A 23,273-nucleotide genomic window follows, 5' to 3' on the forward strand; every position below is an offset into this window, starting at 1 on the left:
TTTACATCCTGTAAAATAACGAAAAAGAAATTCTCTCTGTGGCTACTACTCAAATACGTGTCTCTTGSCCTCCTTTATAGATTCTGGCTTTGGCAGAATTGTCCTTTTCTTCATGACAGAGATGGCAAAGATGCAGTAAGTAACATGTACATTTGAGGCTTGTGGACATAAAAAAAAAAACCCCAAAAACTAAGTGCTAATTATCACAACTGAGCTTCTACCAGACTTCAAGGGGGAGATCAATTTGCATGAGCACTGTGCTGTTTAAAAAACAGACCAGGACATGTGAATTTTTGAATTATGCAGGACATATCTTCTAAACTTGCATAAAATTCGAATAAAACCACATAATTTTAAAAGCTAGGAAGAATGTTTGAAGATAACTCAAGCAAATTCCCTTTCCATCTCCTCTGTGAAACTCAGAAAGGAGCATTACATTCTGTAATTTGCAAATCTCACTTCAGTCCAGCTCTGGATCACACTCACCCCATCCTCAGACCATTTATGTATTTATGCACCACAGTGCCACACGTGTTCAGTGTCCTGGCATTGGAGATGACAGGGTAAGTTCTGCCCACCAAGCACACGGTGTCCTGTGGGATGAAACTCCTTTTCCAGATTCACCTTCATTCTGTCCTGGCCCAATTCTCCTGCCCTGTGTCCAGCCTAGGAGTCAGTTCCACCCTTGCCCCATGAGGATGACTGGGAAGGTTAACAGCTCATTAATGCAAKTCTCATTTCCCTGTCAGGGGGCAGATTCAGCCTATCCAGGGTTACTTTAGGCGAATTCACAGAACAGCAGAACCCACATGCAGCACATCTCAGCACAAGGAAAACAGAAAGCTCCTTTCTGAGGCCTTCCCAAAAGGCAAAAAGCATTATGAGATCCAACACCTCAATATGGGGCTGCAGGTGGATGCTTCAGAAACGTGGCTATAACTCCTTAGAAAGCAATGAAGAACTGCAACAGGCTTTGGGGTGAACATAAACTGCATGCCTGTAAGGAAAGAAAAAAACACCTCAGAGGGCCCAAGGGTACCCCCGGGCAGTTCCTGAATGCTGGAACAGGAACTCAGACAGAGAGCCAGTCCAGCAGTGCCTGTGTCATCAGTCCCAGCCCTTATGTAACCCAGCCAAGCCTTGTTATTGTTACTGAGAGYAGCTCCCGTACACACAGGCACAGTCCTTACTGGGGCTGCAGCGAGATGCTGATCTTTTCTTCCACTCTATCCCCTCCCCATCCCCCTTTTTTTTGCTCTTCTTTCACTTGCATTGCGAGCCAAAAGCTTGCTCAAAGAGTTCTCCATGCCTTGACACAAGATGTATCACTGCGACCATAAAAACAGGTTTATTAACAGCAACATTAGTGCAGAAACTGTTCTTATGACCTGGCCAGTCATTTCCCAGCTTCCTCCCTGCTCACCCGGCTGCCTGGGAGGAAATGCAGCCTCCAGAGGAGGAAATGCAGCCTCCAGAGGAGGAAATGCATCCTCCAGGGGAGGAAATGCAGCCTCTCAGGCTCTGTCTCAGCTCTGCATGGGGACATCAGCCCTTCTGGAGCCCCCTGCTGCCCTCTCATCCCTGGGTTGTAGCTGTTCAGCAGAAAGTCTGGAAACCGCAGGAGTTCCCACCTGAACTGCACTCTCAAAAGATGTTTGCATTGCAAACTTCAATCCTGAAAACATTGTAATAGCGTGGCCTCCCCTCAGGGAAGCACAGAAACTTTTGGAGGCTCTGGCTGACCCCATGATCCAGGGCAGCCCAGGGCTACCAGCATTTCACTTCTGCAGAACAATCACAGGTCTGASAGCAGCTGCCACCCTACAGCCYCTGCCAAAAACAGARTTACAGAATCATGGAATAGSGACCAACCCCAGGACCAGATAAGTTCTGTTAGATGAAACCAYTCCATTCCCATTTCAACTGAGGAATGGTGAAGATGGGGAATTTTCAGCAATTTTTCTTTGGCAGAAAACTTCACCCCAAAGTGTAGTTCTGAATTGACTGACTTGAAATGCAGCCTGTGCAGAAGCATTGAGCTTCCCACTGGCCAGGAGTGCCGAGTGCCTTCTTTCAGCCTCCTCTCTCTGTAAAAGATATATCGGAGGAGAGCACCAGGCTCTGCTCAACCTGCAGCCCAGGCCAGTTTTGCTGATTGCCTTTGGGAAGGCAATTGGCAAGAGCAGCTGTTGTAATTGTGTATTGTTCCATTCTGGCTTTTCTAGTCTCTGTCAAAACAAAAGGCAAATCTCTTTATTTGATCCCAAGACCTGCATATAACTTTTATCTACCAAAGGTGCAGATTATATTGCACTCTAGTCCAAACCAGCTTTGCACAATGACCAGAGCAAAATTCAGCATAATCATTGGCAATAGTATTAGAAATTCGTGTTCTGGAAATTAAATGTRAAGGTTTCCTTTCATGCAGATGGCATTTCATGTACCAAATTGATGCTGAATTTCATAAATCATATACAGTAAATACCTTTTGCAATTGAAATCCTTGCTTTACAGGTCAGGCACAGCTTAGCCARAAACCAAGACACTATTCCCTCATGCTTCTGGCTGCAAAACTCTTCAGCCAGTCTGCACTTCCACTTCCCTCAAACCCCACAAAACCTCGCCTTTATTGTTTCAGTGTTACCATAAAATGAAAGCACCCCCTCAAAGAAACAATYCACACTTACAAGTCATATTTCAGTGGATTGTTGCTCTTACATGGCCTGCTCTGTTCTTCTCTGTCACACATTTGTTTATGAACATCCCTTGTGAGATTAGCCTTAATTTACATTTCTCTGCTTAACAGGGACTGTACCGAAGAGTTTTTCATATCTCAGTAGTTTTTTATCCATATTTAGACAAATTTAAACTATCTGGATTTTAGCTGCCTCACACTCACCAGAAAAGACTTCTTCAAAACCTCTGTAGAGCTGAGAYGTATTTTAGACCTTTAATGCCCAATGAGACTAATGGCAGAGCTGTAACTCCCTGCAGAAACTAAGGTAAAGCAGGAGTCACAACAGGCTGCACTAGATACAACCAGGCTTCAACTTTCACCTGAGACAGAAAGAAATCCCTCTTGTCCTGATATACCAGAGAGCCTGCCCAGAGGCATCCCTGCAGCCGTGTGTCCATCTCCTCCTGAAAACCAGAGTTTTAGTCTGACTTAGGAACACCAGGCAGAACCACTTGTTGGGGTTTTTTTGGTAATGTAACAAAACTAAAACATCCCAGAGCTGAGATTTGATCGCTGTTTTCACAGTGCCCTCAACAGTAAAYCCAGGCACCATTATTTAACAAATGCAGCCCTTGTGGATAGCAGGCCTTCTAAGGAGCTGCCACAGTGTTAAACAAGAATAAATAGCATAGTGAGCAATGGTTCAATACCAGGCAAAGGAGAAAGGCCAAACTGCTCAAGTGAACAGGGAACTCTGCTGTGGTTACTGTTTTATTCACACACGCTCCACTCTGGCTCTTGTCTTCAAAGCCCATGCATCTCTCATCGTGTTCTGTTCAAAATTGAAGTTATTTTATCACCTACTCATACACAAACCACCCACAGCAGAGCCACTGGGTAGGTCTGACTGTCTGATACCACACTCAGTAAGCTCCTCTGCACAAGAAATCCATGGGATTCTTTTCTCACATGAGGAAAAATAGAAGGCAGGCKTCCTAGTAGAAACACTTCCTGAGATGCAGTGTCTCAATTGCACACGCAAGCATTGGAGGGCAAAAGCACTTCATTGYCCGAGCTAATTAAATGCTTTTTCATTCTGCTAAACCTTCCTTTGAGAGCACAAATTAAGATCATTTACAGTGWTGCCTCAAAAAGCTGTGGTGAAGGCAACCAGTTCATGTCACATAAAGCTCCAAAGTGCCATCGATGGCAGCTGCCAACAGACCTTGGAGCCAGCGAGCTCTTGGTGCCAGCCAGCTGTGCCCTGAGCCACTGAGCATCCCTGGATGGACTGCTGCTGCTTCAGAGCCTCCAAAGGAGACAGACTGCTACAGAGGACCAGGGCTGCCATCCACTCAGGACAGAGGACAAAAAGCAGAGACCTSGATCACCTGACAGAAACTGTGCACAGAACAGCAGAGCCAAACCAGCACCTGAGCATGGGAAATTTGTAAAGTACTGCCACCAAATCTAGTGAGAACTAAATCTTACCCTCAGGACACACCTTCACTGGCCAGCTGGGTTATTTGAAACCCCTTTTTTTGCCTTTTGCATAGCCATGAAGGGTGAGAGTAGAAACTGTGACTTCCAATATTTACCAGAGATGAGTTACTCCACCCTTAGCTGAGGTGGAGCCATTAAGATTTGGTGAATGCCTGCCCTGAATGCACTGTGCCCTTCCCAGCACCGGGAAAGCACCGTTACCACAGCACCCAGAGTCCAAACTGCACATAAATGGATACCCTTGCTAAAATCAGGGGTGAAGATTCCCATTCCCATTTCACAATGAGAATGCAGCTCTGAGAAACAGAMACAATTCAGCACAGAGGGAGGGGGTGAAGAAAAGGAGAGGAGAGGTATTTCTGAAACTTGGCACAGAKGAACAGAAGTTTCTAAACTGAGGATGTTCTTTCTGCTTCAGATGTAAGGGGTTTAAAGAACGATGAAATTTGCATTCTTATCTWTATCCTTTTCACTTTCTCCAAACARTCCTAGACACATAAATATAGAATACAACTGCCAATGAGAGCCAGGAGCCTGAATATTTTATGCAGAAGGCAGCAAATCAATTAGCCTTTCCCACAGTTAATCAGAAGGGAAATGTGCTGTTATCCCAAGGCTTACCTTGGTTGGAATCTCACGACTGCTTCCTGGCATTTTAAAGCCACGTTCTGTGCATAGTTATTAGCTGAGGATCCAGCCTTCCCCTGCCACTCTGACAGCCCTGGCAATGCACATTCCAGCTCCTGCACAAAGAGGGAAAAAAAAAGGAAAAGCTGAATGCATCCTGTCAGTACCAATCCAATCTTAGCTGAATGTTTTGTTTCAGAAAAAAATTGCTCTGTGAGATGGGATGCTGATTGTGGATCTTTGCTATTTTTTGGTAATAATCTGGAGAACAACTGGAAAATGCAGAGGATAAAAGGTTCTAAGCAAAGCAGTATGTAATTTCACTGAAAAACAAAAGCAGACTGTAACCCATTTTCTGTTTATTACTTAAATAACAGATGTCAGCTTCAGAGCTAAGAGATTCTATACACAGAATTCATTTGAAATTATTTAYTCACATGTCAGTAGGATTTTATTATTTGGGTATTATCAAAAAAATTCCGGCTGAAAAAGGCAAATGTGGTTCACTTAAATAAGATTTGTAAGGTTTAACCATTTTCCTCTTTCCTTTCTCCAGAACATGTGTAACTTTATGAATAGATAATTACCCTGGCAGGAGGGACAGTGGGGTGGGGGGGAAAAGTCACATCACCCAATCTGCTACACAGAAAATAAAATGGCAATTTAGTTTAGAATACTGAGTAAAGGAATAGAAATGAGAAAAGTATCCATTYAACTCCAAGCTTTTGAAAAACACTTGTAGGGCTGTGACAAGATGWGTTCAGCACATCTCAATTTCCTCCCCTATAAAATGTGTAGCAATATTTCCCTTGCATTGCCATGAAATAAGTTAATAAAGATTTTTGAAAATTTGATAAACAAAGTGGGACTTTTCTCCCACCTCTTTACTAGTTTTTTTAATCCAATATTTCAGTCTAATGGTTTTAAAAAAWTTAAATACAACGTGCTCTGCAAAACAAGAGTGTTCACGTCCCCAGTAAAGCAATGTACCTGACTTTGCTCCAGTTTCAAAGCTTGGGTGGATAAATGAAAGTCAGGAGTTTGGATAGGACTGTTCAATGGGAACTTGCAGGGCAGAGAGAACACAGCAGTTTCCAGATGCTTTCTGCTGGATAAAGAGAAAAGCTGAGCCCAAAAGCGTGTGCTGGCAACAAGGCCTCGCTTGCAGGCTTGATGTTGGAGGACTTGTGTGATTTTGGGTTATGTTTTTTTGTTCCCTCTTTTATGCCTTTGTTGCTGCTCATAAATCACATCATTAGGGTATTAACAAGTGACCAGGGAAAAAGCCTCGATAAAACCTCTGTTTCTGAAATCCAGGCACCAACAGCAAAGCCCCATCTTCCACTGCATTCTTGTTTCTTTTTTAATAAAGAGGGTGACTTCCTCAATGAAGCTGCACCACAACAAATGTAAGCATAGCACACCTGGAAACTGAAGCAAAACTTGCAGACTGCTCCAGGTGTTCATGGTTGTGCTGCTGATACGTCAACATCAGCTCTGTTTTTTTGATTACTGTCCACTCAAAATCACAGTTTTAATGTCAAATAATTGGAATTTTTTTGACATCCAAGCAATTTGCCCACTTCATGTATACTCAAAATACAAAAGTTAACTTAGCAGTTTGCAGCATTCTYATCTCTAGGTACTGATTGTCAAGCCACCCTTTCAGTTTTATGGCTATTTACCTTGACAATAAGACTTTAATTTTACTGTCTCTCTCTATTAACTAGGAAGTTTAGTGTCCTTTTATAAATATGTCTCCATATCAACAGGGAATATAAAATGACTCTTTGATAATCTGTATTCATGACTGGGCACCTTTCTATAATGGAAATCCTTTGGATTCTCCCAACTAGAAAAGCACACAGAAACGGTTCCCATCCAAACAGACTTTAATCCTTCCAACACATGCAGCAAACTTATTTATMTCCCAATAAATAGCCTCTTCTAATTTTAAAGGCACACCACTTCTGTCTTTTTAATTCCAGCCCTTGAATCATGTGAAAATTGTCTGCCAGGCACCATTTTTCCTTCCAGGGGCTGCATACCTAAGTTGCACTGGTGTTTTATGGCAGTCTAATAATACGCTCAAAAAATTTCCCATTAAAGAACGTCACCATTTCCAGTGAACCCCTTGGGGCCATGTGAAATGCTACAGAGCAGCAAATCTGTGCTGTTTGCTTTCATTGGGTGAGAGGTACAGGCAGGACACACAGAGGAAGGGGCTGAAAAAGCAGCAGATGACCTATGAGACTGATCTTGCCCTGTTTATGGCTTCATGATTCTTCTTCCTGATCTGCCTCCACTTGCTCGCCACAGGGCAAAATTCCCGTCATTTTTTCTGTTCAGTTGATAGACATGCACACTTTATATCCCTGCATATTTTTTAAAAATRTATTTCCTAGTAGCAAATTACAGTTATTGCTTCATCTCTGGGATGAGCTCCAGAAGAACAGGCAGAAAGATTAGGGCAAGAGTTTGACATTGACTTTTTGAAAGAGACTCTGATAATGCCTTTGGGATGCCATTTGTTTTTCATTTTCCTTCAGGGATTCAAAAGAATAGTTCTCACTTAGAAGGTAAGACATTCTGCCTAAAATGATGAAATCCCATTCTAAACTTGGTCCASAACAATTCCTAGTCTATGATGGGTTTGAAGCACTTCAGAAAGAACTTTGTAAATTCCTATCCAGAAACAAGAAGGGAGGAGAGGCAGAAAGTAACCAAATACATTATAGATCAAAGAAGAGAGGAAAATACAGACATCTGTATTTGTGTTTGCATGATCTTCTGTAAACACAGCCATCTGCATTTACAGATGTCAGGCCTTGTGCCTACTGCAGACCAACAAATCTACCAACATTAAATGTCTTGGATATGAGAATATTTCCAGCTGAGGGCTTAAATGTGCACCAGAGCTCTGTCCCTTACACTGCACCTCCAACATGACTTGGGAGGCACCAGGGAAGAACAGAGGCATCTTCAGCAGCTGCTGAGGGCAGTATTTCTGGAGCCAACAAAGCCACTGTACCTCCAGAGCAGCAGCAGAAGCTTCCTCATTTCTAGTTTTGCTTTACACCCTTTACAAGAACAGTTCTGCTCACTCCAGCTGAACCTAGGAAGCTGGTGGGGGAGAGCACCACTACCAGAATCTGCATTTACTATTTCAAGATGAGAAAAAYCGAAATTAAGATGAAGAGAAACTATGAAATCTCTCTGTTAGCAGCCAAAATACCAGGGCAAGATCTCCTTGATCAAATAAACAAAACAGAAACTGTCTAACCAGGTGCTGCAGCTACCAAGCTTTTATATCTGGTTCACAGGACAAGTAAAGGACAAGAGGAAAACTAAAGAGATATATTTGCACATCTTCAGCTATGCTCCCCACTCACTTTTGAAAGCAGCTGTAGCACAACCCTCCCGGCAATTCCTTGGCTGGAATTGTCTGTTAGAGGAGGGTTCCAACCTGCAGGTCCCTGGAAAKCATTGTGGGGTCTCAGATCACCCCAAGAATTACCAAGGAGTCCCTCTTTAGCATTTCAAAAGTTACWCAGACATTGTGCCTCAAACCCACTTCTGGTAAGTTCAGTTCTTTACCTGACTTTCCTCATGGCTTTTTCCATTTTCTAGTTTTGCAATGGGCTTGGGTTTCCTCAGCTTTAAGTTGCCCATTTCAGGCTTTAGAGTGCAGTCAATCACAACCTGCTGTTTGTGCTGCTGAGTGTCTTGYGAAGGCAGCTGCCTTTCCTCTAAGACAGCAGAGTTGTCCGGGTAATTTTCTTTGTTATCATCGTCTCTGTAAGAAAATAAAATTGAAATGCATCAGGCAGGATTTCAGACACCTGTCAAAACATTATGAAGGAAGAAGAGCAACAAGTTCTTACCTATTCATGGCATATTGSTTTTACTGAGTTTAGGGTCTGCACATCAGTAATGGATCTAAACTACCTGTTAGCATTATTACACACTCAGCTCTGGAGCTACTTAAATGTTAGCTTTAGAAGCACTCTCGGGCTTCTTTCTGACTGTTTCATTCCCCAAATAAAATCTGAAACTGTCTTCTTCATGCAGAAGACTTTCCCCACCCAGTCATTCACAGTAAGCTATAACCTCACAAAAGTATCACCACATAGAGTAATTCCCCTGCTCTACACACTTCCCTTCTGACAGCCCCTCACTTTGAGAGTCTTTGGGCAAAGGCAGGGAGGAAGCCTTTCAAAGTAAGGTCTGAACAGCCAGAAGAGTGTTTGGCTGGAAGGGACAAGTGTGKTGCTCCCAGTTTGGAGAAAACCTCCTCCTGTATGGGAGCGCACCTGGAGGTTAAAACACTCATGGATGGTTAATCTGGGATCTGGGAGAGACCCTTTCCATCCCCACCCAGAGCACAGTGTGCAGGCTGTTCCTGGGAGACCCTGCTGGTCTGAACCACAGCCAGGCACTCAGCCTGAGCCTGGTCTCATCCTTCCCCCAGGAGCATCCCCACGGTGCCATGGAGTTACCGCAATGCAGAAGGCAGGAGGAGCTGGCAGCGTGAGCTGGGCGGCATTGCTGCTCCAAAATCCCTGCCTGCAGCTTGCTTTGCAGGTGGCATTTCACATGCTGGCTTCAGATGGTGACATCCTAATGGTCAGCTGAGAAATGACCTCTCTCCTGGCGCGAAACTTCTACAGACCCGGGAGTCAAGGGCTATTGAACTAAATCCCCGTGAGATGTTTGTTTTTTGGGGTTTTTTTTTTCAGAAAGCATAACTTGCTTGCCCAATCTTTTCTTCTGAGGATTTTGAGCTGCCAAACTCGCTTTCCATCTGTGGCCCATCAGCATCCAGATGGATGCTTGCAGGGTGCCATGGAGCTGAACACCATCGCTGCCCATGCCTTCTGCAGTTGTTACATTACAGCTTCAAAGCTCACGGCCACTCCAACAATGGGCACAAGTTGCTAATTTTAAGGTATCATCTGGTACAAAAATCTTTCTGAAAGGTKAAGTTGCATACTCTAGCAATCAATATGTACTAACATAGCCATGAGAGAGGCATGCCTTGAGAATACTTCAGTTAAATTACAATTTAAAGGATTTATTTTTTCACAGGCAGACTCAGCAATGAGCATATCCTTGCACAGTTGCAAAACTGTGCTTACTACTGCTTTGTACCAGCTGTTGTACAGTAAAATTCAATGTATAAGCACCAGATGTGCATCCRAATGACAAGACCATGATGTGAAGTTAAGGATATGGACTATAATATATTTACTTTTATAATAACAGTAATTAATCTTCATAWTGATCACACACAAGTATACAAGACAAATATGTATTTCTCAGAAATACAAACAGCTTTTGCAGGTAACACCCCAGAAAGCCTGCATTCCCTTGAGAATAAAGGTTTCTTTCTAATGGTTTAACAGAAGCAGTCACAGCTTCATCTGCTGCCAGTGGTTTTCAGACAAAGTTTACAGGACAATACCTGAGACTGGAACTGCCTGCTTGGTCTTCATGCACAGACTCTGAATACCCGTCACACCTTGAAAATGAATACGAGAGAATTGCTGATTTTCTGCCAGCTGCAGAAATATAACTTTTAATAACATGACAGTGCAGCTCAAAGTACAAACATATTTCTTCTCCTCACCCCTTAGTTAGGGTCATTTAATGCCATAGCTGCTCCATGGTAGTCTAAACCTCAGAGGAAGAAGAGGATTCGAGATGTTAAGCATGCACAATTTGGTCTAACATGTTCAGACAAATGGAAATAATTACAAGGAATTCAGACACTACTATGAAAAGTAGAGGAAAATTGCAAGAAATTTCTTACAGTATACTCACATTAAACCCAAAATTAATTAGATACAATTAAGGATGTTTTTCTCCCAAAYTCACAAAAATATTAACTATCATAGAGAAGTCACTCTTTGTGCACCAGGAAAAAGAATCTCCAACTGAATTATAACATGATGGTTAGTCTTAAAAAGTGAACTAGCAGTATTTTTTGAGATGCCTGGACAATCTTAATCTGTTAAATTACTAACAACAGAATTGTCCTGTGGCTGTGTAATCAAAAAGAGAAGTCTGGATAAATAAGCTAAACCCCAATCACTGAGAGCTGAACATTGCACTGTGGCTGCATGGCTGAACTTTGCAGGATGATATTCCTGCAAAGCCAACGAGCAGTCTTCCTTCAAACAAACAGGCATCCATAAGCATGCACTCCTCAAATATGCAAACACCCTGCCTGACATTGCTGGGGTAAAGTCAGGGCCCTCTCCTCACCCTCAGTTCATACTCACAGGGCACAGACACTAAGGAGGCCTGGATCCCTTGAAGTTTTCTGGCAGAGGAATCTCTTCATTATGAGGAAGCAGCCTGTACTTTTGCTGGCTTGTTAAATTTTGAGAAGAGCTGCCCCAGTTAGAACAGAGTACATTAAGTGACACATTCATAGCCGTGCGTTGCAATTTGATGGCAAGGGTTTTAATACATTCCTCTTTCCCACCAGTCTTCTGCTGGTGTCTATATCAAAARTCAGACTGCAGCAGAAAATATTTAAAGGGCCACTCAAGTGCTTACACTTCCTGAATACATCAGCATTCGGATGAAAGCAGTSGCTGCTCACAACTGGAGCACAGAACCGCAGTGGCAGATCCCCCAAATCACATAATATTCCTGCAGCCAGTGCAGATTTCYCCACAAGGCAAAGTGGGATGATGGWTGGAAGACAGGGGTTGATGTTCAAAAGGGTTAAATTCAGTGCAGAACTCTGGTTGCCTCTGGGTGCCAGTCCCACCTTTCCCTGTGGTCTACCCCTGATTTCCTGATGGGAACCAGCAAGGTGTGAGTAAAGGGCACCAGGTAAAGGAACCTGGCTGTAGGGCTAAATGGAGTATTTCAGGGGGAGGAAACGACAGAAAGAAAATGCACAAGTCCATCGGCCAAACACTCARCTGGGGGAACTGAGCAGGCTGTAAGGAGGGAATATTGAGAAGCAGAGGCCCTAACTCAGCATCCAGCAACTGACAGAAGCCATAAAACAAGAYACAACATATAAACAAGGAAAGTGAGGGTAACGCCATGTATTTGAGTAACTGGATGGCAGTAAAGATAAACAGTAGTTAATYAGAAAATTCAATGACCATTGTGGAATTTAAAAGATCATGAGGAAGTTCAGAAGAAACACAGTCTAAAATTTTCAACAGAAATTTTTGTCTGTGCAAGCATAAATAATAACCAGGAGGCTGAGAGCTCATTCACATGAGACAGTGCTTGAGGCTAAGACCGCAGCAGGACCTTTAAAAAGATAAATTTGCAATATAATGATAAAATATCCATCAGATGYGGTTTTACCTTGTTTTTATATCCACAGAGTGTTTCTACCTTGATTTCTTAAAGAAATGCCTCTTCTGTATTCAYACTACCTGTCTGCACACACCAAACAAACATGCACACCCTTCTCTCCTCTCAGCAGTAACTTGTAAATCTTGTTGTCCAGCTTTAGTTGTATTTAATAGACAGGGTGGTATTCGAGAATTTGGTAAGTTTTTTTGGTAGTTTGTGGCCATGTAGCAGAGACCAAAAAACTGCAGCAGCATCATCCTCACTCCCAAACCATCAGAGAATATGCCACAACAGCTTCAGGTCAAAAATCCAAATGGTTGAGGATCACATGGGGTAGGACCTGTGTTTTGACAAAACCAAAACCCTTTCCCTTCAGTGCCCAATCCAGCTATGGCTGATGGATATCTCTTAAAAGGAAGTACACCCATTCCCAATGCCATGGCATGGGCCAGAGTCAGGTCAGAGATGGGATCCCAGCCTGGATGGAGTGTTGCTCTGACTTYGGATAATGCTGCCTCTGTGCTTCTTCCGTGCTCTCTGGGTTAATGGATCAGCTTCTTTAACTTCCTTCCCTTTTCACCTTCCCATGGGAGCCAATTCAGASTAGGTGAAAACCTCTCCCTTTTGCTGAATTGACCTTTGAGATGCTCAYGTGAACAGCTCCCAAACCAGGCTGCATGCATGGCTTGCTGGCAGCTTCTCACCCCCAGGCACTGGCCTTGTCTGAAGAAATGTTCTTGAAAGTATCACTGCCTTTAATATCATTGAGRAAGCCCTGCTTTTGTCTTTGCCACAAACAAAGACAGAAATTGTTAAATGAGGATGTCTAGATTTGCATGGCAAGCTCTCTCTTTCTTCTGCTAAATAAAAGATAATCTATTTTCATCTGTTTTCAGAGATGGCCAACACAAACAATGAGTGCTGAAATCAGTAAGAATTGTGTATCCCCAGCAGCTCTCAGAAACAGGCTTTGGGGGAGGCTCCAAACAAGACTTGGGGAAGCCAGCTCTGGAAACCAAGTTTCCAGCTGGACAATGCTTTTCAGATGTCTTTGTTTCTAACAACGTTGCTTTTGTTTCTAAAAGCACGTTTTTACCCCTTCAATGTGAGATTAAACACGAAATCCCACAAACCAGAGCCAACAACAGCTTGAATGAGGAGCTCCAGCCTTTGCTTGGTGCCTGGCCCAGCCCAGCTGTGCCTCTCCTCTGGCCCTCAGCTGCAGCTCTCTCCATCTCCCCAGGGGCAGGGCTGGCACCACACTCCCAGCTTTGACATCCTCCTGGGTGGAACATGCAGTCCCACAGAGAAAAACCATCACCTTCGTGTCCCAAAAACCTCCATGGTGAGGCTCCAGGGGAATCTCTACAGGAAACAATGGATGTGCTTAGGGACAGAGAAAATAATATGAAAAATGTATTCTCTGTAGTCTGGCTATTTCTCTGTGAAGGGGGAGCATCCTAGAATGCTACAGACCACAATTCATCACTTAACTAATAGGAACAMAGGAAATTAAAACAAACRAACATACAAGCAAACAAAACCCCCTTCATGATTTATTAGCTACTGTGCAATCTTTCCATATCTGCCCCAATCACACAAAAAAAACATGTCTAAATTTAAATGTTAAATAAAGAAATATAAGCAAATAAAGCAAAACAATATAAGAGAGGGGAATTCTTWAGATCTCTATGAAAAATTACTTTTYCTATGGTGATTATAACAAAACTTAGGGATGGTTCAGGCAATTACAACTTGGCCTGTGTTCAGAATGTACCCTGTCCCCACAGCACTTAGCACACAGCTCACTGTCCAGCTAGGACGTTTTAAATTCTGAGCATTTTAGCAGTGTAAAACTCACCTAATACACAAACAAATCCATACATCATTTTCCTTCTGAAAAACAGCTTGGCGCCTTACTGCTGAAGAATCTTCCCCAAAAGGTTTAGAAACAAACAAAAGCATGCAAAAGAGGAATGTACAAAACACCAGCATTGAAGTGGTTTAGACTAAAATGAGACAAAGACCACTTCATTTGCAACAGTTCCTAAAGGGTTTGTCTTTCTAACTTTCTAATGTCCTCCCTTGTTCTGTTATCTCTGTAAAACAACAAAAAAATCAACATATGCATCCTTATGATTATGATATGTACAAGAGGCCTTCTAAYGAGTTTATGGAATTGATTACAAAGAAATTATGTATTTGGTACTTGGCCTGCCTAAATAATGTATAGGGGGGTTTTCAAAATATTTGCAAATTTATTTTTTTTTTCTAAAAATGTTTTTGGGTAACTACAGACCTTGTGTCCTTAGATAATAGACGTGCTTGTGTTTGGCAGGATCATCAGCACCAGAAATGAGCAATATTTTGACAGGAGCTTAATCCRACACTGAAAATCATGCATTTAAACATGTGCGATGTGCATCAAGCATATATATCCTCCCAAAAAGGTATTTCACTGCTAAATGGTCACAGAGCATTTAAAGGCAGCTGCTTTATGCAATCCTTCCCATGCAGTCAATAATATCTTTAGATTACAGGAAATTCAATCAAAATATATGACAGAGAGCTTGGGACTCCTCACATACCACTTACAATTATTCTGTACAGTAACTGAACTCGCCATTCTCGTTTAAAAATAAGGACATCTTTAAAGTGCTCACTTACTCTGCTAAAGCTGTCGTGTTGAAGGACTTATCCTGAATGCTGAAACAGAAACAAGAAAACATCAGATAAATCAGCAAGGCAGGCAGGCTCCCTGTATCCTCCTCAGTTGTAGGAACACATGCACAAACATGGCATTGCGAGGCACGGCTCTGTGCTCGCTCTACATGCACAGCTCTACCTTGGGCTGCTCTGCACATGCTCATTATCCAGGAACCACGGGCATCAGTCCCACAACACTCACAAAACCCATCCAGCAGCGCTCCGAATTCAGACAGGGGCACAGGTAGACTGTGAGGCTCACATCATCATTTATAGCTGTAACAGTGCTGCTAATAAAGGTTTATAAACAAGTATTTGGCATTCTGTCCTTTAATGTTTGCTCTGTGTAATTGGCTCATCAAACGCAGAGGGTTTATAATTTAAATAGGGTTGCCCAGCTGAGCTGCTGGAGGTTTTCTTGCTTTGTGGTCTCTTACACACTCAGCTGATGGTCAAACCCCAAGGGATTCTGCGGGGAATAATGTGGCAGAAAGGGCAGTTCAAGTAGGAATAGGTTATGAAGCTAACAGCAAGCAGTAGATTAAACTGTTCCTGTGAAAGAAATAGGCTGCTGTGCTCCTGTGACAAAATGTTTCTGACCTGATGTAATACGTTCAGCGGGGTCAGCTCGGGATATTGCAAGCTGCTGGTTTGGAATTCCCCCTCCAACAACACCCCTCAAATCCAGTGAACACACCCTTGGATCATCCTGAAATCTTACAGAAAAAAAAAAAAAAAAAAAAAAAAAAAAAAAAAAAAAAAAATCCGAGCAGCAAACAATCTCATTACTCCGTAGCACAGATGGGATTTTGTTGTTGTTGTTTGGGCTGGGGGGCAGAAAGCAGCGCAGACAAGGACGCCTTGTGAGCACTCACTCCTGTTTGTGACAAAGGCATCTCCGAGGCGCCCGCATCAAGCGGAGCGGGGATAAAGAGAGGCAGCTCCTCCTCCTCCTCCTCCTCCCGCAGCAGCAGCTTGTGCCTCTGCGTGCTGGTGACACACATTTCCCGGGCAGCAGCCAGCAATCACAGCCCCGACAATCGCTTTTCTTCCACCAACAGYACTAACAGTGCATCACATCTTCAGCTCGTCCCCACCTGCTTACACACGCTGCTTGCTCTTTCCTTTCTCTTATTTGTGCATTTTTATCCATTCGTATGACGACATGAATTACCTGGGGATCAGGATTTCTGCCCTACAGAGTACTAGGTTTTATGAGAGAAGGGTAAACAGGAATGTTAAATTTAATGGTTGGCAATTAAATCCCACCTTAAAACTGAAAATTCAAATTTTTTCTCCTTTCCAGTTTCTTGGATCTGCAAATATAAATTTCCTTATTGGTCTTCTCTTTGCAGAACAGCTACTGAATAAAGACATGCTTCTAGATGTTGTGGGAATCCAAGGCTCAATTTACATGCTCAAAAAGTAGAGTATCATTAAAAATAAGTGATATTATTTTTAATTAATATACTCCAGAATGTTTAAGTGCTGCATTTTCAATGGTTAGGCTAGGTTCACAGCTAGCACTTCAAGTGTGAAATRGGGGAATCACAACATTTTATCCCAAAATCACACTGATAAGTATCACAGCTTGGCTAGAGTAGAATTTAAAGAAGGACACACCCACACAAGAGAGAGAGCTCTTACAAACATGAATTCTCCATTTCTGGGTGTATAAGTTAAGCTCTAATTCTCTATAAATTCATGCCCTATGCAAACATACTGCAGGGCTCTGGTGTTGTTATTGGTAAGATATTGTGACTGGAGATCAGCTCGTAAGGCAGGGATGYKYTGGMYTGAGACCAAGTYTAAAGCATCATCACTCTTCTGTTTGTCTGGACTTTGTGCCAATCAGTGACTGCTAAATCTCCTTTAGGGAAGCCCTTTCCATTTCAGCTCACTCACAAACTTCCATTGGCTTTAAGGACAGCACTTGGTCAGTGTCAATGGACAGCCTCTTCTTGCAAGGTTGTGAAACCATTCAACGAAAACCCAATTTCATGTAAAACAGGAACAGAATTAACAAACTGCACGTAACTGAAAGGCAGCCAAGCTCAGGGACCTGTTTGAGAGTCGTGCCCCAGTCAAAGCAAAAAAGCCATCCTGCCCCTGGGGAGCACAGGAGAGGAGCTAGAGCAGACTCACAACACCTTCACTTTTCTCCCTTTCCTACCAGAAGCAAGCAACTTGTCTTAAGGAGCAAACACTCATTTCAACAGTGATGTGGGTGAGGGCCCTATTGGCTGACCCCATGTCCTTCCACTGCTTCCCATCCACATGCTCTGGGTGACACCAGAGCAGGCAATGATCCTCTGCCTTACAGGGAGAGACAAAAAACTTGAACCTGCATCTCTGCTTCCTTCAAAGTCRCAGGCACAGAGAAAACATAAAACTRCTKTTACCTCCTTATTTTCAATAATGATGTTGCAGCCAATTAGGGCTGTAATGCTATAAACCATCGCTATTTAACTGAAATTCTCAGTGCCAGATATATTTCATCACCACATTCAGATGACACTACATGCCTCTCTTCACCCTGAGGTCTCYGTGAAAAAAAGTTACACCTATGTGTGAAGTAAGCTTTGAACTTCTCCACTGAATAGCAGATAAACTTTTAAGGACTTTTTGCTTTGAATTCATTAGAATACATATTTCTGAAATTCTGAAAATAAAGGCTTTTAAACCAGTTTTTCCTTATTTCTTCTGAACAGTTTCAGTGAATCATATTTTTGCAAGTCCTGTCTATGAAAAGACACTTTGTGGAAAAGCTTCCCATTTTATACCCAGTTTTGTTCTTACCCTCTTTTGCCAAATKTTGATCGAGCCAATATAAACATCATATGACAGCCCTTAGCTGACAAGAAAAATGTCAGAGATCCCCAAAGCAAACATCTACATATATTTTGGAGATATCAGGATTCAGAAATATGTTGCTGTTCACTTCTGAAAGTTCGACCAATATATTGCCTATTTATGGTTGACAGATTGGCAAAGAAATTCCATTCTTTATTTGGTTTGTATCATCAAGAGAAGTACTGCTAGGTCAGGAAGGAGAAAAAAACAGGAATCACAGCTTCCAGCTCGGTTTTGCACCTAACAGAGACACATAAATGATTTGTTCATAATCTCAGAACAACATTAGTGGGCAGCGAGTGCCTTACAATGATGGTGCAAGTCTGGAAAAGGAGAGAGAGGCAGTGAGGCAAAAGTAGGCAGAAATAGCTCTGGCTTCAGCAGGAAAATGCCACAATCAAAATGTCATAAAACAAAAAAGGAGGAAAAGAAAAAGCTCTGCAAACCGCATTGTCTGAAAAGTCACATCCACCCCAAGCCCACRTGCCTGCAGGCTTCATGTCTCTTTGGGTTCACCTACAGAACAGAACCTTTGCCTCAGTTTCCAGAATTCTCTCATCTCAATGGATGTTTTCTCTTAAAGGTGTTTCTCACTCAGACAAATGATGAGGCCTTTCGACCTTAGCTACAGAATAATGAAGAATTTGCACTGGGAAATAAACTCTGCTTTTAAAGGGGAAATTACACATTTACAAAGAACTCTAAACCCTCTAAGGTTCTGGGAAAGTTCGTATTTCTGCTTTTAATATCCACTACCTAATGACAAACTCAGTGGGAGCCTATAGGGTGTGATTAGCATTTATTGCCAGACTATTCTCTTTATTATTATTTGTTATTCCACAGAGCCTTGTGCTGGAATTGCTGCACTGGAGGTAATTATATTCTGCAGGGCACTCAGGGAGCTGCCCTGGGTGCYGTGCAGGGACGTGAGAGGGGCAGAGTGACACACACACTGCAGGACACTGAGCCCAGGGCCACTCCCTCCAGCTCAGGGGAGAAGTTACTCATGTTCCACTGCCCAAATAAAGGGAAACTTGGAACCATCTCCCCACTACTGTCGCTCTGGATGAAGTCAGCTCATCCCTGCCAGAACCGGCTGAGCTCAGAGACTCATAAAAATATTGAGCAAATTTGTTTTTYTTGGAGCATGTGTGCTCCTGCCAAGACACAATACCCTGAAGTGCTGCAGCCGTCCTTCATCCCCCTCTGAGGTGGTGCCAACGAGGAGATGCCCCGAGTCCTCCCTTTGCATGCACAGCATTTCCTGCCATGGACAGAGCAGTTCAACCCCGCTGCTCTGAGAAGCACGGTGAATCCCGTCCTTGGCAGGTCACACAGCTGCTGCTGAGGCCACATTTCTGACTTTGGTTTAGGCAGTAAAGCACTAACTCATTTCTGACTTTAGCAAGCCTTCCCACACACAAGATTTTCCTGAGGGGAAAGGCAGGAATCGTTCCACAGCAAAACGTYAGCAATGTGGATCGCTCCAGTGCCTTGCTCTTTCATCAAAAGTGATCCTGCAGGATACTTTTGCCATTTTCCAATCYGTGAGGCATAAACCAAGGAGCTGCCACGTGAGAGGAGAGTCACATGCTCTCTCCTGTAGTGATAAATACCGAGTGCTACACGCTGCCGCTCAAAATATTCATGTGTTCACCGACTTGCTTTCTCGAGGAGCAGCCTGCCTTTTTATGGGCAACATTCTCTGAGGCATCAGCAAACATCTCAGGAGAAATTAAACCAAAATACAGCAATTACATCTAGGAGCCGGTTGGTGAGCACTCAATCCAGTTTCTACATCTTTGATTTTTTCAATGACCTAATTAGGACATCATCTGAGAGGGGGGAACCTGGGGGAAAGAGCACTCAGTTGATCTCACTGCGTGTCTTAAAATGAACTGACAGGCTGATGCAGGAGGAGACTCCGGCTGAGCATAGGTGCAGACACACTTGTCATAACCAAATCCAGGGAAATTCCATAAGGTGGAATTTCAGTTGGGTTGGGTGAAGCTTTGTGCAGCTGCACAGACCTYCAGGGTTGTATTTTCTGAAGAGATTTCAGCGAGAAATCAAACTGCACATAACTCCTGGCTCAAGCCTTCTAAGCAGCAGGCCCATGAACCCCATACAGGCACCCAAATTTGCACTGAGGGGAGGCACATCTACCCTGCAGCTCAAAAGGCAGATTTCTCCTCTTTTAAAGGGAAAATTACCATGGAGCTACACAATGTGTGCAGACTGTGGACCACATCATCCAGCACACACAGRGCTGCATGATAGCACCAGCCTAAGCGCTGCTACTGATCTGACTGCMGTGATCCTCTGCAGGTGATTTAATACTGACACAGAGGACAATATTATTACCACCAGGCTAACACCAAAGTCAGCCTGSACTCAACACAGCACTAATTCATAACCAGTTTTTCCTCTGAATATTACAAGATGAGGAAACATACRCACATGCCCTTAATTTTTATGTTTATCTTTTATCATTCCAAGCATCTACTGACAGAATCATAACCCTCAAAGACTCCAGTATTTGTCTGTTTTCAGTATTTGTCTGTTTTCACATCTGCCTGTAGCAGTGCCCTCACTCACGAGGTGCTTGGCAGATGTGGCTCCCTCTCTTCCACGTACCCCACAGATGGGTTCACAGCACCTTCCTTCACCTGTAGCTTTATCCTCTCAGCAGCAATGACATAAAACAAAATCAATACCAATCCAGAAGATACCTATCAAAACCAACCTAAAGCAATCACTGTCTAATTTCAGAGCGTATTCCCTATGACATTAAGAAGCACCTCTTTAATTAGCATTGTGAAAGAGTTTCATTATCAGCAATTGTGTTTTTTCAGAGGACACCTGGCCTTCCTCCCAGGCATTCCTGTGCACCACAYGATGCTCGCTGATTAGTCCTGCTGATATCTGAGGGACAGGTCAGGCAGCACAAAAAAACAGATTTGCAATGAATCCTCTCTAAGCCTCTCTATAGTTTWCAAAACCCGTGTGTGGGTGTTTCTACCCTCTGACTGCCCACAGAAAACTCCAACAGGCTGCTCTCAGAGGGCTGGGCAGTTGTACCAGGGGTCATGCAAAGCTTTGCTAATGACTCCACCCAAGGATGCTGCCCTCAGTACTTAGAGCCCAGTAGGACTGATTCCTGTGACCCAATGTGCCTGAATTTTGGGTGTGAAGACAGACCCTCCAAGCCCTTGAACATTTCATTCTTGAGAGCTTGCTTCCTAGTTTCTATTTTTGTTGCACTGCAGGAAATTCTAACTGATACAGGCAGAACATGAAGTATTAATGTATAAACTAACCCAGGACACAAAATGTGAAACTACACCATTTGTATGACACTTATGCCACTTAACGAAGTACTTTCTCTTTATGCATTTAGATCCCATTTAGGGAGCTCTGAGTAACCACTTCCATTTGTGTGACACCAGAAATGCTGACTGAAGTTCAGAAAGAGAAGAGCAATAGATGCAGYTACAAAAGTGTAACCTCTAACTTAAATCTCCTGTGTCATAATRAATAACCAGAATTTCTTTTCTTTTGGAAACGAAAGGAAATACAGACAGCAACACACAAATGCTTAGCAGTGAATTTAACTTTACTCTGCATTACTCTGAACACTTGAAATCTCTGAAAAACTAAACTTCCTACATCAGAAACGGGAACAAAATGGGGAATCTACATTTGCACACATCAGATATAACTGAACAAGACACAGGATCCCACAGWGAGGTTTTTAACCCCATTCACTGGGGTTAAAATGGTTCACCCCATTTTATTATGTATAAAGTCAGTATCTTTATACATAATAATCTTGTTACTCCTTTGCCAAGCACTTATTMATTTCATGGGCAAGTATGTTCAGAGAAGAACTTGATGTCATTAAGTCAAAATTGATGTAATGTGTTTATTTTTATGCTCTTCCCTGAACTTGCTACGTGCAGCATATAAACCCGAGATGGATCCAACCTCTCACAGGCCCCTCTGGATCCCATTSTGAGCCATGGAAAAATCCTATAAASAACTGCATTTAGTCAACTTATTCCTGGCTGTCAATTCAGACATCATATTTCTCCCCWGCCACCTTAATCCCATAGAGAGGAAAAGCTGTCCRTAAGTCAGAAAAGAAAATGCTGTGGTGGATAAAAGAAAGGAAACTCACGTTGGGGAATATAATAGGACAGCACAAGCAAAATCCAGAATAAATCAAGCAAATATAAGCAAACAGTCCCAATGTGAAACACAGTTATGATGGGGAGCTGAGGGAGGTCTTCTGGGCATTAGCTCATCCATTTTTGTGAGGGTTTATAAACTTCCAGTTGCTCATTCTCATTTCTGCAGTACAAAGTGCATGGTAACAAATCCTACATTTTTTTTCCAAGTTGTTTCCTGAATTACTATTCACTAAAATGTGCAGTCAGTGACATTTGRAACCCACTGATTCAGGCCATTAACTTTTCTAATATCATGATCCACTGACATCAGAAAAGTGTCATCAGTTACACCATATTCCCCTGCACTTGTATTTCACTGAAATGCTGTGAATAACCCATCAAATATTAGCAGCCACAGTGAGCAGTCAGTTCCTGCTCAGCTTCTACCTTGCTGTTTTAATTTCTTCTCCTAGCAAGCAGTGCTTCTCTGTTTGGCTTCTATTTCTGTCCAGGCTCATGATCTGTGCCTGGGTCCTCCACGTACTATTTTAATTTACCTGGACAATCCATAGCTACTCAGCACAGAAAAAAGTTTGTTCTTCCAAAGTTTGTGAAAATTTTTAACACTCAATACATWTTGTGTTGCTTGGTTTTGTTGTTTGTTTGATTTCCAGTAAGCAAAATATTCTTTTTTATATTGAGGGACAGAGGAAATTGTGTTTCACCCAGATGTACGTTTTCACCAAATTATGCCTTTCAACASAGTAAAACAGCCAGGACTGGTCACAACACTCTACAGAAATTAAATAATGCAATCTTGTTGCATAATGTTTCATCTTGTGGCATACAATCGGAAGTCTACTGAAAACATAAGAAGATGGCACATGTTATGAGGCATAAAGGTCTAACACACATATTCAAATTCATTTTCTCATTACTTAGAAGGATTTTCTTTTGTGTAGTGGTACTTTGGGGAGCAGATGAACCTGTGGCAGTCATTGGAACACAGGACCTAATTTCTTTACACAGAGAGGAAATATCCACATAACCACACACCATCTGTGGTCTTGCCTTTTTATTCTCCTGCTGCACTGCCTGCTGCTTGACTGTGTGTGTGTTTATCTCGTGGGCTGGCTCGGCTCCCTCGCTCAAGAGCCGTGTCCTGAGCTAGCACTGAGCCCAAGCCTGTCTGCAGCAATGTCCCCTGCCAGGGCCACTGGCACATTTCCTTTCCTTAGGGAAAGGAGTCTCTTGCCCCAGATCACTCTGTCTGAGTCCTGACACAGCTGGTAGTTCACCATCCATGGCACCGCAGAAAGGTTCTGCAACAGTGATTTATCTTCATGGCGACAGGTTTTGTATTTTTTTTCCAACTCCTAAGAGCAAGTCCTCTTCCAAGGACCAGG

The 23,273-nt window shown here is 42.9% G+C and overlaps 1 protein-coding gene across 1 annotated transcript in view; it reads right to left on the reverse strand.

Annotated features, from left to right (window-relative positions):
• FAM13C (family with sequence similarity 13 member C) overlaps positions 1 to 23,273 on the reverse strand; it is a 110,842-nt gene that overhangs the window by 27,968 nt on the left and 59,601 nt on the right. Inside the window, exons 7-10 of the mRNA XM_057368372.1 lie at positions 14,804 to 14,842; positions 10,272 to 10,328; positions 8,405 to 8,603; positions 4,802 to 4,923 (exon numbers count right to left, since the gene is read on the reverse strand). Coding sequence (XP_057224355.1) covers positions 4,802 to 4,923; positions 8,405 to 8,603; positions 10,272 to 10,328; positions 14,804 to 14,842 — 417 coding nt within the window. The remainder of the gene's footprint in view (positions 1 to 4,801; positions 4,924 to 8,404; positions 8,604 to 10,271; positions 10,329 to 14,803; positions 14,843 to 23,273) is intronic.

The sequence above is a fragment of the Malurus melanocephalus genome, unplaced genomic scaffold (assembly GCF_030028575.1).
Source record: "Malurus melanocephalus ecotype Western Australia unplaced genomic scaffold, MMel_1.1 scaffold_91, whole genome shotgun sequence".
NCBI classification, from domain to species: domain Eukaryota; kingdom Metazoa; phylum Chordata; class Aves; order Passeriformes; family Maluridae; genus Malurus; species Malurus melanocephalus.